General features: G+C 38.5%; 1 protein-coding gene across 4 annotated transcripts in view; it reads left to right on the plus strand.

Annotated features, from left to right (window-relative positions):
• DNAH5 (dynein axonemal heavy chain 5) overlaps window positions 1-19,605 on the plus strand; it is a 318,561-nt gene that overhangs the window by 138,622 nt on the left and 160,334 nt on the right. For all 4 annotated transcript variants that reach the window (XM_037988724.2, XM_007961228.3, XM_037988725.2 and 1 more), the window contains 8 exons: window positions 665-866; window positions 1,430-1,665; window positions 4,419-4,637; window positions 6,133-6,195; window positions 6,497-6,735; window positions 7,799-8,039; window positions 9,702-9,901; window positions 12,840-12,993. In XM_037988724.2, coding sequence (XP_037844652.2) covers window positions 665-866; window positions 1,430-1,665; window positions 4,419-4,637; window positions 6,133-6,195; window positions 6,497-6,735; window positions 7,799-8,039; window positions 9,702-9,901; window positions 12,840-12,993 — 1,554 coding nt within the window. The remainder of the gene's footprint in view (window positions 1-664; window positions 867-1,429; window positions 1,666-4,418; window positions 4,638-6,132; window positions 6,196-6,496; window positions 6,736-7,798; window positions 8,040-9,701; window positions 9,902-12,839; window positions 12,994-19,605) is intronic.

Here is a 19,605-nt window from a genome sequence, read left to right on the forward strand (position 1 = left end):
AGATATGGAAACATGCACTGTGTTCCTGGTTGGTAAGATGCAGTATTGTTCAGATGTCAATTTTTGTTATATGAATTTATACATTTTATGTGATTCCAGGCAATCTTTCATTGGAGTGATGTTGGCTATGTTCTCTTTGTCCTTCATGCCCCTAAGATCTAATCTCCACCCCCTCCACCTATCTGACCTTAGGCAACATGTCAGTAGATTCCCATTGAGGCTTCCAGTGGGTTCAGTCAATGAAGAGGCTTTGAGGAGATCTGAGGGGAGCGGGGACAGAGGAGAATGACCTCAGAGGATGTTTTCCATGGCACCCTCCCTGTAGTGGGACCTTGAGCTGTGGTTTTTGACCTAAGGCCCAGCTCCAAGCAAGAGGGTCCTGTGCACAGCATCTTCAAGGACTCTCTTCTAGTTTCTAGAAACCGCTCCTCTCCCATTTGGCTAGGGATGACAACAGTGAAACTGCTACTAGCCCTGGGCCACTGTCCACACTATTGTATATAGTCCCAGTTCAGTTCTTTGGCATTTCCAGATAATCACACAGTTCACTCAACATTTTAATAAATCCATAGGAACCATCAGCAGTTGGCAAATATTCACTTATATCATCGTGCCATTCCAGATTCTTCCTTCTTAACATAAATCTGTTGTTATTTGCATTCAGGAAGTTATTGCATCCATGGATTGCTTCAAACGCTACAATCACATTTGGCAAAAGGGGAAAGAAGAAGCCATTAAAACATTTATTACACAGAGCCCCTTGCTCTCTGAATTTGAGTCCCAGATCCTCTATTTCCAAAACCTAGAGCAGGAAATTAATGCTGAGCCTGAATATATCTGTGTGGGTCCCATTGCTCTGTACACAGGTTGGTTCATTTTCTTTCATGTAGTTATATCAATTAGCCAGCATTGTTCTGTCCCTTTACCTAGGTTAGTATTCCAGAGAGTTCTACCTGTCTTAAAGACTGACTTTATGGGCCTCAAGCTTTAAGACCAATTTGTAGATTTTTTAAAAATTTCCTTCGCATAATTATTGATTCTGGACTATTTTGAACACTTTGCTGCTAAACCTTGAAAAAAAAGGCTAAGTCAGAGAAAGATGTGTGTTATATTTTGAATTAGAATTTACCCTTTATTTAATAAGTAACAATAACAAACATTTGAGGATTATCCCAGAGGGTTCTGATATGTGCTTTTAAAAAAAAAAAGCATTTTGACATGTGTATTGAATTGTTGTAAAAACAAACTTTATAAAACGAATGAATATATAATGACTAGGAAAAATTATGATTTTTTTTCTAGTTCAATTTTTTATGGGTTAGAGGGTTATACACTGTATTGTATTTACTACTGGAGAACAGCGACACTTTGACTTTTTGTACCGGTTTGAGTTTTTAAAACTGAACTGTAGACATTTGGGTTTTTACAGCTGACTTGAAGTTCGCCCTGACTGCTGAGACAAAGGCCTGGATGGTTGTCATTGGACGCCACTGTAACAAAAAATACCGGAGTGAGATGGAAAACATTTTTATGCTTATTGAAGAATTCAATAAGAAACTAAATCGTCCAATTAAGGACCTAGATGATATTCGGATTGCAATGGCAGCATTGAAAGAAATAAGGGAGCAGCAAATCTCCATTGACTTTCAAGTAGGACCTATTGAGGTAACCAATGATCATTTGTTCATTATGGAAATATTTCTACATGTTCGATGCTATTAGCTGAAATATTGACTGGGTCTGGAGTGAAGTTACTAAATGGTTGCTAAACTGAGACAATACTTTCAATATTGTTGATGATACCAAACCCCTATAGTGTGCCTTCCATGGACCAGTTCTCACCTTCACATATCACCTAAGGTCCTTCAAAGCAGAGCCTAAGATAAAGATTTCTGTGCAAGTGATTTATTGATGAGTATTCACTAAAGAAGGGGAGCCAGGGAATCAGGAAAGGAAGCCAATCAGCTATGGACTAACTTCAGAATGATCCCATGGGCGCTCTACAACATCTATTGAGTTGGGCCCTCCTTCATGCAAAGGAGACTACCCTTTCTACTCCTAAGTCAGTGGGAAATTGGCTATAACCTCCCCATGAGAAGGCTCACATTCAGCTGAGGAAAATCTTCCAGGGAAGCGGACAGCTGCAGTCCTGATAGCCAGCATTCTCAGTAGTCGGGGATGGGAATAGCAGCTGGTAATCAGGACCTGGATGGGGCACTAACAGTGTCCATATATGCATTAACTCATTTCAACCTTACTATGGCTCCTACTCACATAAGGACACTGAGGGTCAAAGAAGTTACATAATTTGATCAGTGTTGCACATCACTTTTATTTGTATACCATATCATACTATCTTTTCCAGATGAAAATGTCTTTTTTTTTCCCAATGAAGTCTGCTTTTATTGACTTATTAATTATAATATTATCAACATACATAGTGTAATTTAAGCAGTGGCAAAAAAGACAGTTAATTGCTTTACAAGCAGACATCCTTAAATAGATTCACTTGAGAAACATCATCTCTTTCTAAGGAATCTCCTTAGAAATCTCATGTTAAGCCACCAGCAAAGTCACTCTTAGCAACAGCCTTTTTTTTTTTTTTTTTAAAAAAACCCATTTTTCCCTAATTAAAAAATAGCATTGCAGAAAAATCAGAAAACACAAAACAAAAGTATAAAGTAAAATTTCAAAATTACCATAATCTTATCAATCAAGTACATACCAAAGTGTTGGTATATTTCTTTCCAGCTTCTTTTCATGTCTGTGTATGTGTGTGCAATTTTGAAGTCCATTTTTTATTCATCTTGTAATACTTATATTATTGGAGATGACATAAGAGTGTGAATTATTAACGTCATTAATAACTTTTCATAATCAGAATTGATGGTGCATGTCTTTCAATCGTATTTGCCACTTGTGATTGTTGGCAAAGACCCAAGAGTGGAGACATTAAGGAAAAGAACTTCTCAGCCATGGTGGCTCTGTGGGGTTGGAGGGCGGTGTTAACTTCCAGATGAAAATGTCTTATCAGAAATGCGTCACTATATTTGTTATTTTTAAATGAGACTAGTATAATTGTAGAATTAAAAAATCTCCAGTTGTAAAAGCATCATCTTTTCATCACACCATAATTGGAATGTCTGTACTTATACTCTGATGGTCCAGATCAGACTCTAGTCTCCCATTTTCTGCATCCCTGTTTGAATTTTGAAAAATTTCACATTACTCTGAAAATGGTACACACTACTACACATTTTCACTTCTGCTGTGCTGGGCCAGGGGGATCACATGGTCCATCCTGCTCTCCTTGGATTGAAACATCAAGGCATAGAGACCTTTCCTTGTGCAGGATCAGGTGAGACCCTTGAGTATGAAGAAGAGGTAAAGTAACTGACAATCCTATTTTCTCCCACCTGGGAATTAAGAATAAAAGTAGAATCAAGTAGACAAGATCAAAACATCACCTTTATACCTGATGGAAGTTATTTGGAAGACATAATTTAGTGTATTACTCCAGTTATTCCCCTCCCTTCCATACCCCCAAACACACACACGTTATAAGATAGTGAATACTAAATTCCACGATTATTATACATCCTCATCCATCAGAGACAGTGTTGGAAAGCTGTAGGGCTTTTCATTGCCCTGATCCAGTTTATGGAACTGAGGTGCAGACTATGGGCATGCCTCCACGGAGAGGGAGGGAAGAGAGAGAAAAGCACTGGGCTATGCTTGCTCAAATCAACAATTCTTTTTGCCTCAAATTGACAATCAGGCACTCATTCCACCTCTGTGGGGATGAGTAATGGTGGGAGAAGAGACTAGGGATATTTAGAGAAAATTCTTTCTTCTGAAAACCAACCTTAGCCTCATTTTAATCTTTAAGTGAAGAAAGCCATCCAGGATTTTACATGCTGAAGGCTCTGATTCAAGAACCCTCCCTTGTGTCTTACTATTGGAACCTCTTATCAATCATGTGAAATAAGACAGAGTTAAAACCCTGATTTATTTTGTTATTCCAACATTAGAAGTTAAATTATTTTGTTTTTCATTTACTTGCTATAATTTTGTAGTCATCCAGTACAATTTGGGGACCTAAGTCAAAATATCTTTTATGTGTCTAATGGTATATCGTTTTCAAAAAGCATTTAAAATGATATTTTTCAATACTCTCAAAGATCCTCTGAAGCAGCCAGAAGATTTTCCCATTTTATAGATGAGGAAACTAAAGCTGAATGGCTCAGTTGCTCAGTTAACCTCTTGCAGTTTAAGGTAGAGTAACTAGAACTCTCAGGGTGGTTTCACTATTATTCTGGTATTTTCCATTCTTATCGTTTAACAAATGACTGTGTGTACATTTATGCATCTGACTGGCCAAAATTAAGTTTTTCTTCTTCTTTTTTTTTTTTTTTAAGGAATCTTATGCCCTGCTTAACAGATACAGACTTCTAATAGCAAGGGAAGAGATGGACAAAGTTGATACACTGCACTATGCTTGGGAGAAGCTGCTGACACGTGCTGGCGAAGTCCAGAATGAATTAGTGTCACTGCAGCCCAGTTTCAAGAAAGAGCTTATTAGTGCTGTGGAGGTATTCCTTCAAGATTGTCACCAGTTTTATCTGGACTATGATTTGGTATGTCTCTGGCTTTCTCTGTTTGCATTTTTGGGGATGAGTGAATAGAGCATGTGAAATGTAGTTGTCTAAAAATTATGGGTAAAACTCTATGAAACTTCCTAGGAATTCCCAGGGAATGGGAATTTTATTTGCATGAGAGAGAAAAACATTTTCTTTTCACAATCCTTTCCCCTTAGAGTTTATATTAGTCTGTTTTCACACTGCTGTAAAGAACTGCTCGAGACTGGGTAATTTATAAAGGAGAGGTTTAATTGATTCACAGTTTTGCATGGCTGAGGAGGCTTCAGGAAACTTACAGTCATGGCAGAAGGTGAAGGGGAAGCAAGGCACATTCTTCACAGACAACAGGAAGGAGAATGCCGAGTGAAGGGGGAAGAGCCCCTTATAAAACCATCAGATCTCATGAGAATCCACTCACTATCAAGAGAACAGCATGGGAAAAACCGCTCCCATGATTCAGTTACCTCCACCTAGTCTCTCCCTTGAGACGTGGGGATTATGGAGATTATGGGGATTACAATTCAAGATGAGATTTGGGTGGGGACACAAAGCCTAACCAAATCAGAGTTCATACATAATAATTTCAACAGAAAATGGTAAACTTAAAAGGGCGAATGCTGTATAATTTGGTCTGTTACTGAAGTTGTTTGGTAGCATTCTAAATTTGTGTAGAAAAGTACTATTCACATGTAGTTATGATTGTCCTCCTTTCCACAGCGTTCCTTGGTTCCACAAATAATATAGAGCCCAGCAAGTGCTGGGCCCTGTCCTTGGTGCTGACTACACAGTAGTGGATAAGACAGATTGAGCCCCACCCCCATGGAATCCATATTTTAGTTACCCATATATGTTTAAGTACTGAATCTTCTAATGTAAATATGTTGTGTAATGAGACCCATCTCTAGGCAATTATAATGTGCTACAGAAGGGAAATTATTATATAGAGTTTAGGGTAAAATTTGTATCAATTAACTAGTAGCACAATAAACCACAAAATTAATAAAGTTAGAAGATTGGACCCGTGTACCAACTCCATGGATGGAGAAGCACAGAAATCCACATATTTAAGGTTTTCTAATGTAGGAAACTCTGATTGGAATGTTAAGATTATGGGCCACTTTACAAGTGTGTATTAGAATGATAAAAATCTATGAGTTATATGATAGCATTTAGCTCAAAAGCAGACTTTATATGTGCTTCTTTATAGAATAGGCATTGACTCCTGTTTGCCTATGTTACCTAAGAAATGAATGATACATATTTTTAATCTTAAAAGTTTCTTGACTAAGGTAAGTTCTGGCATTAATTTGCCTTTTTTAGACTGGAAAAATATTTCCAAATAAATCACTTTGTAAGGCTCTTTTTTTTCTAACAAATAAAAACTAAGTTTCCTATCATGGATGAAACCTAACTTTAATATTTAAATACTTTGAGTTCATGAAATTTATATGCAAACACTTCATTCTATTTTTTTTTTTAACTTTTTGTTCAGAATGGTCCAATGGCTAGCGGCTTGAAGCCCCAGGAAGCCAGTGACAGGCTTGTTATGTTTCAGGTAATCTTTTTAGTTTCTATGGTTTTCTAAACAATGAAACCTTGTGTTTTAAATACACTTATATTTTCTTCTTTGTAAGATAGAGAGCGCTATTGTGGAATATGGTATGTACTTGCATTAAAAATATGATTACAATTAGAAGTGGTTTCTATGAATTAATTATGCCAACTTAGTATTCCTATTTACATGTGCCCAGATATCATACATCTCTGGCTTGCTTGTTTGCCAGTCTTATATTTTCATTTGCATGTTTGTTCATGTATAAATCATCTGGATGAATTTTCACTTGTGTTTTTATTAGAACCAATTTGATAATATCTATCGGAAATACCTCACATATACTGGAGGAGAGGAGCTTTTTGGCCTGCCAGTTACACAGTATCCTCAGCTTCTTGAAATAAAGAAGCAACTAAATCTTCTACAGAAAATATACACTCTGTACAACAGTGTCATGGAAACTGTAAATAGCTATTATGATATTCTTTGGTCAGAGGTGAATATTGAAAAAATCAACAATGAACTATTGGAATTCCAGAACAGGTAAGAAATTAAATGTTTAGCATGCCCAGCAATTGAACTTCAAATGCTTTCTTCTTTGATAGGCAGCCAAGTTCTCTTTTCACCCCAGCTATTTCAAAAGCACATCTTGCTGCATTGTTGTTGTCCATTGACATCACTCTTGTCAAATGTTATTTATTAATTACTCCTGTGCATAGACAATGAGATAAGCACATTCTGTCTATCAGGATGAATCATGTTAGGGGCTTTTCTGAAGCTTGGTGGGAGCTGATTTTTATTTATATTGCACTTAGGAAGCATTTGAAGTTAATGTTAGATTATCATCTGGAACAAAAGCAGGGGCCCATGATTTTTCTGTATTGTTGTAGCTGTTGAAGTCAAAGAAAATGGAGACCTGGCTGGGCGCGGTGGCTCATGCCTGTAATCCCAGCACTTTTGGAGGCCAAGATGGGCAGATCATGAGGTCAGGAGATTGAGATCATCCTGGCCAGGTTTCATCCTAGTGGTGAAACCCCATCTCTATTAAAAATACAAAAATCAGCTGGGCATGGTGGCATGTACCTGTAATCCCAGCTACTCGGGAGCCTGAGGCAGGAGAATCACTTGAACCTGGGAGGTGGAGGTTACAGTGAGCCAAGATCGCACCACTGCACTCCACCCTGGAGATAGCGCTAGACTCCGTCTCAGAAAAAAAAAAAAAAGAAAAAAAAAGGAGAGCTATTTGTTGTGTATTTCACTTGACAGCCTGATACACTATGCTATGCTTTGTGCTTAGTAAGTTCTCAGTACATGTTTGTAGAATTGAATTAGCTTGAACAGCACCTCTACCCTCTAAAATAATGCCTCTAACTAGGTAATAGTTGTGAAGGATTGGAAAAAATCTTTTCTAACGGGGAGGACAATTTTCTGTAATATAAAAGTCATCTTTATATTATATTAGCAGATAGCCTGCAAGTCATGGGTTTTAAAAATAGGATAGGTATTCAAAGAGGCTGTTTTTGATAGAAATACTAGCAGACCATCTTGGTCCAGTGCTGTCTAAGATCATATTTCAATGGCCTTCCATGTTGGTTTCCCGTCACAGGTGTCGGAAGCTGCCCCGGGCCTTGAAGGACTGGCAGGCTTTTTTGGACCTGCAGAAGATCATTGATGATTTCAGCGAGTGTTGCCCACTGCTGGAATACATGGCCAGTAAAGCCATGATGGAGCGGCACTGGGAAAGGATCACCACCCTCACCGGGCACAGTCTGGATGTGGGGAATGAAAGTTTTAAGTTAAGAAATATCATGGAGGCACCTCTTCTGAAATACAAAGAGGAAATAGAGGTACAGTTGACAGAGAGCATGATGTGGTGGAAGATTGCAAGGTCTCGTGGGATTGATGTGATAACATTTCTATGTTATGGAATATTGAATCAGTAAACTACACTCAGACAATTGAAACTCTTCTCCTGGCATTCAGCCACTAGTTCCTTCAACAAATGTTTATTGTGCCTAAGATGGGACAGGTTTGGCATCAGGATATAACAATGCAGTCCTGCATTCGCAGATTATTAAATAATTATACAAATAAAGGCATAGTTATAAGCTGTGGCAAATACCATTGAATAAAATGTATGCTGTTCTATGAAAGCCTATGATAGATGAGTTTGGCTCATCTGGGGGTGATAAAGCTAGGGAGCGCTCGGATGCATGCATAGGACTGGCTGGGTGAAGGGAGTATGGTTGTGTGATTGGGGTGAGGGGCTTGGAAAGTGCAAAGAAGGCCATTCCAGGCAGATCGTACATTAGGCATGGAGCATCCGAAGTGTGTTTGAGGAACCAGAAGAAGGCCCATGTGGCGGGGGTGCGGAGGCTGGGCAGAGAGGAGACGGCAGAGGCCAGGGAGGTGGAGTGGGCCTACCTGATGTTATCGAGCAATGGGCACCATCTGGGAGATGTGTTTTCAGCAGGGGCTGACATGGTTAGGTTGGCCGTTTGTAAGGATCACTGGTAGTGATCTTTGGAGAAAGAAGTGAAGGAGGACAAGGGAAGAATGATGGAAAAACCAACTGAGAGTTTCTAAGAGTAGCTCAGGCAAGAAATAATGGCTGTTAGATGAGAGGGGAAGTAGTAAAGCTGGAAAGGAGAGAAAAGATCAACGTATATTTGAGGAGAATTTGGTGATGAAGGGAACATGGTAGGAGAAGGAAGGGGAGGGCTAAAGATGAACTCTAGATTTTTTTTTTTTTTGCTGAGAGAACTAAGTGGATGAAGGTGCTGACCATGGAGATGGGGAACATGGGAAGGGGGTCAGATTGGGTGACAAGGTGCAAAGATCATGGGCTTGATTAGGGACATGAGTCTGATATTTCACAGATTGTGTTTGGGGTTTCCTTGAAACATCTCAGCAGGGAAATTCAGTAGGCAAATGGATGTGGGTCTTGCCTGGAGATATGAAAGTGATTGAATTCATAGGTGTAAATGAGCTCACACAGAGGGGAACAGAGTGTGGGAAGAAATGAGGGTAAAGGAAGGGCTTGACTAATGGTCTAGGAGAAGGGTGAGGCTGCAGAGGAGACTGGGAAAGTGACCAGAGCCATGGGAGAAATCAGGTTTCTGCTACCTGTGTTCATTCACACGCTGCATTCATTTAACTTTAGAGGTAAATCAGAAATACGTTGAATTTTGAGTCAGTGATTAAAGTTCCAAATTTTAAAAGTGATTTCCATCTATTTTCTGTCATCTTTCTTCCTGGACAAGTTTGCTGGGAAATTTTGTAAATTAAAGTTCTGTTTTTCAGTCATATCTTTATCTCCATCTCTCCTCATGCATCAGTATCTGCATATACACATTCTATTTCTTATATTGCATTTTAGGTCTGGAAATACAAAAGTTTACAGATATATATATATGAAGCAAATAGCGAAGATAGGGTCTTTCACCTGGACTGTTAAGGAAGGACATGTGACTTTCATGCAATAACATGAGAGCTTGCCATTTTGATAGGACATCTGTATCAGTGCGGTGAAAGAGAGAGACATTGAGCAAAAGCTGAAGCAAGTGATCAATGAGTGGGACAATAAAACATTCACCTTCGGCAGCTTTAAAACCCGTGGAGAGCTCCTCTTGCGAGGAGACAGTACCTCGGAAATCATCGCCAACATGGAGGACAGCTTGATGTTGCTGGGTTCCCTACTGAGCAACAGGTGGGAAACACATCTATCTTTTCCCTTAGATTTGAGAACCATGATAGCAAACATTTCAAATTAATGAAAAATCCATTACAATAATAGCCTTCATACAGTCTACTCAATGTTGAAAATACTTGTTTTCATTAAATCGATTAATTAATTAATTTTTATATCCAAAACATGTTTTTATTCAGGCACCCACTTATAGATAAATAAGAGATTATATTTCAATTATTCTTGGTTTCATTTTGGCCTCAGTCACTTGTTCCAGCATGTGTAACTCTGGTTTTATTTCATTATCCTCTATTTGCGGGATCTGTCTGAGACCATCCGCTGGACAAAATAATGCAACGTTATCATTAGCTACTCCGATTTTGGGGACATTTCAGCTTTTCTGCTGACAAGCCTGACTGCACAGCTTACAGCTCTATAGGCTGTAGAATCTAGAAGGAACATTATTTTGAATTCCAGAATAATCATTTTACTCGAAAAACCTTTTTTGCCAGTTTCTGTGGACTAGAAACTCTTAGTTGTTTACATACTTTATTTTTTATATTTGTATAAATTTATGGGGTACATGTGAATTTTTTTTTTTTTTTTTTTTTTTTTGAGACGGAGTCTTGCTCCGTCACCCAGTCTGGAGTGCAATGCCGCGATCTCAGCTTACTGCAACTTCAGCCTCCCGGGTTCAAGTGATTCTGCCTCAGCTTCTTGAGTACTGGGATTATAGGCAACAGCCACCATGCCTGGCTAATTTTTGCACTTTTAGTAGAGACAGGGTTTCACCATGTTGGCCAGGCTGGTCTCAAACTCCTGGTCTCAGGTGATCTGCCCGCCTTGGCCTCCCAAAGTGCTGCGGTTACAGGCATGAGCCACCGCATCCATCCACATGTGAACTTTTGTTACGTGTGTATAATGCATAGTGGCCACCCCTCACATTTTGGACATACAAACCATACAGTCATGAATTTACATTTCCTTGTTTCATTGCTTCCATTTGCTCTTTCTGAAATAATGTTTTTGTTCCCCAGAATCTTCTCAAATATACGGTAATTGTGCAGAATGTGGATACCATTGAGATATGAATTTGTTGTTCTATTCTCGCTTTAAAATATCACCCAATTCTCTGTATATTTGTGTATCAATACTTTTAATGTTGGAAATACCGTGTACTTCATGCTATTTCAAAAAATTTCTCTTATTTCAGTTTATTTGTTACACTAAAGTAATATGGGGATATAAAGTTAGACCATTAGTGATCTTAAGTTTGGACTTCTTGGGATTTGGTGAGTTTTAATGAACTTGGTTACTATTCATACCAAACCAGAATAAAGGATAGACAGACAATAATATACCCTAGGGAGATAGAAAAGATACACATATAAATATAAATTAAGTAAAAATTATCTAGTTGGGCTGGGAAACTTTTCTTATCAATAGCATCTAATCCACAGATAGAGTTATTGGGAGGAATACTTTTTCAATATATACTTATTGAACCTTTGCTATGTGAGCAATGTACTCTTCTAGGTGCTGTGGATAGAACAACAAATAAAAGAAAGATCTCTGTTTCTATGGACCTATATTCCAGTGAAGAGCACACAAATATTCAGAAAGATGCGTGGAATATTAAAACAATTTGGTTAACAATTAAGAATATGGAAATTAAACTTTTATGCAATAATACGACTTCAAGTCCATATTATGTAGGGCTAGAGAGATCCATGAAGGGATAAGAAAGAGAAGAAGAAACATAACATAAAGATAGGCTGTAAAATCATTTAGGATTAAGTTTGTCTGTAAATGACAGAAACACCACATACAAAATGGCTAACATAACACTGATGCTTATATTGCTCCTGTGTAAAAGAATTCTTAACATAGGTGGTTCAGGTTGGAATGGGGACTTCACCACATCATCAGGGACCCAAGTTTGGTCTGGCTCACTCATCTGTCTTTCCCAGGTGTGACCTTATTCCCCATGCTACCCATTACATCCAATGCCGCTACTCAACATTTCGTGTAGAAATGCAACATGCCAGATACACCGAAGGAACTTAAAAAAAAATCCCAATGTCAGGGCCACGTCCCAGACTCATTGAATCAGAGTCTCTGTAGGTAGGACCCAGGCAGGCATCAGTAATTTTTAATGCTGGCGAGATGATTCCAGTGTTCAGCTATGAGATCATTCCAGTGTTCAGCTAAATTAAGCACTGTTGATGTGGAACTTAGTCTTCTGACTGCACATTATTGCAAAGGGAAGCCGGGAAATTCAGTAATTTAGCTGAGTAGTTATGAGCCCACATGGAAAAGCAGAAGGAGAAAAGGACATTGGGAGGCTACCCGCAGGCAGTCTGTCTTAAAGAGGAAAAGGGGAAGACAGATTAACTATGGAAGAGGCAGTAACCTTGCACACATGTATATCAAACATGAGTGGGTTGGACACAGGTACGTGGGAAGTTAGGAAGAGACTCAGAAAAGGGGAGGCTAATGAGAGAGTCCAGGTGTTATCATATTTGAATATTGAATTAGTTGTCTGGTCCCCACTGATGATTCTATAAAGGCTCCATATTATATGAAAAACCAGAGACTCCATGAAATAGGCACAGAAGTTCAGTAGAGCACATATGATTCTCATAGCCTTAGCAGCACTGAGGGTAATTATATCACCCTGGAAGCTTGGTGGAATCAAGTCTAATGCCTGACCTACTCCTTAGATTATAAATCTCCCACCCTTCTCTATACTCTGGATCAAAAGGGAAAAAGCTAGACTAACAATGCACAATAAATGGGGATGAATTAATCACTTGGTTGCATCACTTTAAAAGCCAGCAACATAATGAAGGTTGTAAAGAAAGAGGTTAAAAATTAAGACTTTTAAAAACCTTTTTAGTTCGAAAACCACAGCACAACAAAAACCAAAACCAAATCCTAAACCTATTTCTTATTTTAGGTACAATATGCCATTCAAAGCCCAGATTCAAAAATGGGTGCAGTACCTTTCCAACTCAACAGACATCATCGAGAGCTGGATGACAGTGCAAAACCTGTGGATTTATTTAGAAGCCGTCTTTGTGGGAGGAGACATTGCCAAGCAGTTGCCCAAGGTTTCCTAATCTTCTTTATGATTTCATCATATTTTTTCAGAGAAAGATCTCAGAACGAATACCCCCTTAAATAATGCAGTAATATTCCACTTCCATTGAACCCCTTCCTTCAATATTTTGTTGTCACTGTTAATACTGTTATTCTGCAACAGGAGTGAGGAATTGTGGAAAGGAAAGGGGTGACAATCAGAGTAAGAATGCTGCAAAACTGTGGAGGTTTGATAGATAATAGACCGTTAAAAAACAAAGAATAAGTGGTTGCATAATTGATATGCTTCTTTAGATAATTTCAAGGTAGAACTTGGAACTGTAGAATTATGGTGCAGTTATCTTGACAATGGTAGGCTAATTTGTTCTTCTACTACTGACATTTTAAAGTAATCCATACTATACAATGTACCCAATTATATCTGTACAGTACACTTGAGGGGTGGAAATTTGCAGAAAAAATCCCCAAAACAAAAAGACCTTCTTTTCGAGATGTCGACTATTTATCATCAAATCATAACCTTCTTACTAGGTATATATGGAATATATTTTGAGATTTTTAAATGAACACTTTAACCAATTCTTAAGGATTCTTATTCAATTACCTTAAGCTGTATGCAAGATTATAACATTTTAACAATATATTTGAGTTTTAGAAGCATGATTATATTAAATGTTTTCATGACATAGGTTTCTGAACTCCTTTGGTTAGTTTTCAGCTTAATTACAGATGACAGATCAAATTAGACTGCAGACCATTTATTTTGGAGGCAGTAGTGAAATGTATTCACTCACTAAATTTTACTTTATTTTTGATTTGTATTTGTGCATGTTTTTTATCTTCCTTTTTTTTTTAAAGGTTTTAAGTAGGAGGTTTGGTTTTTTTTTTTTTTTTTAATTATACGTTAAGTTCTGAGATACATGTGCAGAACGTGCAGGTTTGTCACATAGGTATACATGTGCCATGGTGGTTTGCTGCACCCAGCAACCCGTCATCTACATTAGGCATTTCTCTTAATGCCATCCCTACCCTTTCCCCACACCCCCGACAGGCCCCAGTGTGTGATGTTCCCTTCCCTGTGCCCATATGTTCTCATTGTTTAATTCCCACTTATGAATGAGAACATGCAGTATTTGGTTTTCTGTTCCTGTGCTAGCTTGCTGAGAATGATGGTTTCCAGCTGCATCCATGTCACTGCAAAGGACATGAACTCCTTCTTTTTTATGGCTGCATAGTATTCCATGGTGTATATGTGCTACATTTTCTTTATCCAGTATAACATTGGTGGGCATTTGAGTTGGTTCCAAGTCTCTCCTTTTGTGAACAGTGCTGCAATAAACATATGTGTGCATGTGTCTTTATAGTAGATTGATTTATAATCCTTTGGGTATATACCCAGTAATGGGATTGCTGGGTCAAGTGGTGTTTCTAGTTCTAGCTCCTTGAGGAATTGCCACACTGTTTTGGCTTTTGTTGCAATTGCTTTTGGTGTTTTAGTCATTAAGTCTTTGCCCATTCCTATGTCCTGAATGGTATTGCCTAGGTTATCTTCTAGGGTTTTTAATGGTTTTAGGTCTTATGTTTAGATCTTTACTCCATTGTGAGTTAATTTTTGTATAAGGTGTAAGGAAGGAGTCCAGTTTCAGTTTTCTGCATATGGCTAGCCAGTTTTCCCAACATCATTTAATAAATAGGGAATCCTTTCCCCATTGCTTGTTTTGTTGGGTTTGTCAAAGATCAGATGGTTGTAGATGTGTGGTGTTATTTCTGAGGCTTCTGTTCTGTTCCCTTGGTCTATATGTCTGTTTTGGTACCAGTACCATGCTGTTTTGGTTACTGTAGCCTTGAAGTTTAGTTTGAAGTCAGGTAGCATGATGCCTCCAGCTTTGTTCTTTTTGCTTAGGATTGTTTTGGCTATATGGGTTCTTTCTTGGTTCCATATGAAATTTAAAGTATTTTTTTTTCTAGTTATTTGAAGGAAGTCAATGGTAGCTTGATGGGAATAGCATTGAATCTATAAATTACTTTGGACAGTATAGCCATTTTTATGATATTGATTCTTCCTATCCATGAGCATGGAATGTTCTTCCATTTATTTGTGTCCTCTGTTATTCCCTTGAGCAGTGGTTTGTAGTTCTCCTTGAAGAGGTCCTTCACATCCCTTGTAAGTTGTATTTCTAGGTATTTTATTCTCTTTGTAGCAATTGTGAATGGGAGTTCACTCATGATTTGGCTCTCTGTTTATCTATTATTGGTGTATAGGAATGCTTGTGATTTTTGCACATTGATTTTGTATCATGAGACTTTGCTGAAGTTGCTCATCAGCTTTAGGAGTTTTTGGGCTAAGACGATGGGGTTTTCTAAATATACAATCATGTCATCTGCAAAAGAGATAATTTGACTTCCTTTTTTCCTATTTGAATACCTTTATTTCTTTCTCTTGCCTGATTGCCCTGGACAGAACTTCCAATACTATGTTGAATAGGAGTGGTGAGAGAGGGCATCCTTGTCTTGTGCTGGTTTTCAAAAGGAATGCTTCTGGCTGTTGCCTATTCAGTATGATATTGGCTGTGGATTTGTCATAAATAGCTCTTATTATTTTGAGATACGTTCCATCAATACCTAGTTTATTGAGAGTTTTTAGCATGAAGGGGTGTTCAATTTTTTTGAAGGCCTTTTCTGCATCTATTGAGATAATCATGTGGTTTTTTTCATTGGTTCTGTTTATGTGATGGATTATGTTTATTGATTTGCATATGTTGAACCAGCCTTGCATCCCAGGGATGAAGTTGACTTCATCGTGGTGGATAAGCTTTTTAATGTGCTTTTTGATTCAGTTTGCCTGTATTCTATTGAGGATTTTTGCATTGATGTTCATCAGAGATATTGGCCTGAAATTCTTTTTTTATTGTGTCTCTGCCAGGTTTGGGTATCAGGATGATGCTGGCCTCATAAAATGAGTTAGGGAGGAGTCCCTCTTTTTCTATTGTTTGGAGTAGTTTTAAGAGGAATGGTACCAGCTGCTCTTTGAACCTCTGGTAGAATTTCTAGAAGAAACTTATCCATTTCTTCTAGATTTTTCTAGTTTATTTGCGTAGAGGTGTTTATAGTATTCTCTGATGGTAGTTTGTATTTCTGTGGAATCAGTGGTGATATTCCCTTTATCATTTTTTATTGTGTCTATTTGATTCTTCTCCCTTTTCTTCTTTAGTAGTCTGGCTAGCAGTCTGTTTTGTTGATCTTTTCAAAAAACCGGCTCCTGAATTCATTGATTTTTTTGAAGGGTTTTTCATGTCTCTATCTCCTTCAGTTCTGCTCTGATGTTAGTTATTTCTTGTCTTCTGCTAGCTTTTGGATTTGTTTGCTCTTGATTCTGTAGTTCTTTTAATTGTGATGTTAACATGTCGATTTTAAATCTTTCCCACTTTCTCCTGTGGGTATTTAGTGCTATAAATTTCCCTCTAAACAGTGCTTTAGCTATGTCCCAGAAATTCTCGTATGCTATGTCTTTGTTCTCATTGGTTTCAAAGAACTTATTTATTTCTGCCTTAATTTTGTTATTTACCCAGTAGTCATTCAGGAGCAGGTTGTTCAGTTTCCATGTAGTTGTGCGATTTTGAGTGAGTTTCTTAATCCTGAGTTCTAACTTGATTGCACTGTGGTCTGAGACTGTTTTCTATGATTTCTGTTCTTTTGCATTTGCTGAGGAGTGTTTTACTTCCAATTATGTGGTCGATATAAGAATAAGTATGATGCAGTGTTGAGAAGAATGTATATTCTGTTGATTTGGGGTGGAGAATTCTGTAGATGTCTATTAGGTCCGCTTGGTCCGGAGCTGAGTTCAAGTCCTGAATATCCTTGTTAATTATCTCATTCATCTGTCTAATATTGAGAGTGTGGTGTTAAAGTCTCCCACTGTTGAAGAGTATGGGTATTAAAATGTAAGATTTATGACGAAAATCTAAGTGGAGTGGCTCTTGGTTTACTTTTCATATTGAGTGATGCATGAGGTAGGCGTTCAGAGTAATATTCTGCATCATAGTGAGAGAGAAGCATTTTTAATTTTACTTAAAATTAAATTAAATGTAATTAAATTACTAGTGAATCATTTTACTAATTGTACTTTTATGCTATAAAAGACAGTACATTTGAAAATTTTTAGATTATGTGTAAGCTTAATTTTGTAATTAAATATTTCTTTAACATGTTAAAAAAAAAAGGCTCCTACTATTATTGTGTGAGACCTTAGAGACCTTTGTAGGTCTCTAAGAACTTGCTTTATGAACCTGGGTGCTCCTGTATCAGGTGCATATATATTTAGGATAGTTAGCTCTTCTCATTGCATTGATCCCTTTACCATTATGTAATGCTCTTCTTTGTCTTTTTTTTATCTTTGTTGGTTTAAAGTCTGTTTTATCAGAGAGTAGGATTGCAACCCCTGCTTTTTTTTGCTTTCCATTTGCTTGGTAAATATTCTTCCATCCCTTTATTCTGAGCCTATGTGTGTCTTTGCATGTGAGATGGGTCTTCTCAATATAGCACACTGATGAATCTTGACTCTATTAAATTTGCCAGTCTGTGTCTTTTAATTGGGGCATTTAGCCCACTTACATTTAAGGTTAATATTGTTATGTATGAATTTGATCCTGTCATTATGATGCTAGCTAGTTATTTTGTCCATTAGTTGATGCAGTTTCTTCATAATATCGATGGTCTTTACATTTTGGTTTGTTTTTGCAGTGGCTGGTACTGGTTTTTCCTTTCCATATTTAGTGCTTCCTTCAGGAGCTCTTGTAGGGCAGGCCTATTGGTGACAAAATCCCTCATCACTTGCTTGTCTGTAAAGGATTTTATTTCTCCTTCGCTTATGAAGCTTAGTTTGGTTGGATATGAAATTCTGGATTGAAAATTCTTTTAAGAATGTTGAATATTGGTCCCCACTCTCTTATGGCTTGTAGGGTTTTTGCAGAGAGATCTGCTGTTAATCTGATGGGCTTCCCTTTGTGGGTAACCCGACCTTTCTTTCTGGCTGCCTTTAACATTTTTTCCTCATTTCAACCTTGGTGAATCTGATGATTATGTGTTTTGGGGTGGCTCTTCTTGAGGAGAATCTTCATGGTGTTCTCTGTATTTCCTGAATTTTAATGTTGGCCTGTCTTGCTAGGTTGGGGATGTTCTCCTGGATAATATCCTGAAGAGTGTTTTTTAACGTGGATCCATTCTCCCCATCACTTTTAGGTACACCAATCAAATGTAGGTTTGGTCTTTTCACATAGTCTCATATTTCTTGGAAGCTTTGTTCATTCCTTTTCATTATTTTTTGTCTAATCTTGTCTTCACGCTTTATTTCATTACGTTGATCTTCAGTCTCTGATATCCTTTCTTCTGCTTGGTTGATTTGGGTATTGATACTTGTGTATGCTTCACAAAGTTCTTGTGCTGTGTTTTTCAGCTCCGTCAGGTCATTTATATTCTTCTCTAAATTGGTTATTCTAGTTAGCAATTTCTCTAACTTTTATAAAGGTTCTTAGCTTCCTTATGTTGGGTTAGAACATGCTCTTTTAGCTCGGAGGAGTTTGTTATCATCCACCTTCTGAAGCCTACTTCTGTCAATTTGTCAAACTCATTCTCTGTCCAGTTTTGTTCCCTTGCTGGTGAGGAGTTGTTTTCCTTTGGAGGAGAAGAGGCATTCTGGTTTTGGAATTTTCAGCCTTTTTGTGCTGGTTTTTCCTCATCTTCGTGGATTTATCTACCATTGCTTTTTGCTGTTGGTGACCTTCCGATGGAGTGTTTGTTTGGTTGTCCTTTTTGTTGATGTTGATGTTACTGCTTCCTGTTTGTTAGATTTCCTTCTAACAGACAGGCCCTTCTTCTCCAGGTCTTCTGGAGTTTGCTGGGGGTCCAATCCAGACCCTGTTTGCCTAGGCATCACCAGCAGAAGCTGCAGAACAGCAAAGATTGCTGCCTGCTCCTTCCTCTGGAAGCTTTGTCTGAGAGGGACACCTGCCAGATGCCAGCTGAAGCTCTCGTGTATGAGATGTCTGTTGGCCCCTGCTGGGAAGTGTCTCCCTGTCAGGAAGCATGGGGTCAGGGGCCCACTTGAGGAGGCAGTCTGCCCCTTAGCAGAGCTCGGGCCCTGTGCTGGGAGATCTGCTGCTCTCTTCAGAGCTGGCAGGCAGGAACGTTTAAGTCTTCTGTAGCTGCACCCCACAGCTGCCCCTTCCCCCAGTTGCTCTGTCCCAGGAAGATGAGAGTTTTATCTATAAGCGCATGACTGGGATTGCTGCCTTTTTTTCAGAGATGCCCTGCACAGAGAGGAGGACTCTAGAGAGGCAGTCTGGCTACAGCAGCTGTGTGGTGTTGTGGTGGGCTCTGCCCAGTCTGAACTTCCTTATGACCTTGTTTACACTGTGAGGGAAAAACTACCTACTCAAGCCTCAGTAGTGGTGGACCCCCATACCCCCACCAAGCTCAAGCATTCCAGGTTGACTTCGGACTGCTGTGCTGTCAGTGAGAATTTCAAGTCAGTGGATCTTATCTTGCTGGGTTCCATGGGGATGGCATCCACTGAGCAAGACCACTTGGCTCCCTGGCTTCAGCCCCCTTTCCAGGGGAGTGAACAG

Source organism: Chlorocebus sabaeus, chromosome 4 (genome assembly GCF_047675955.1).
Source record: "Chlorocebus sabaeus isolate Y175 chromosome 4, mChlSab1.0.hap1, whole genome shotgun sequence".
NCBI classification, from domain to species: Eukaryota; Metazoa; Chordata; class Mammalia; order Primates; family Cercopithecidae; genus Chlorocebus; species Chlorocebus sabaeus.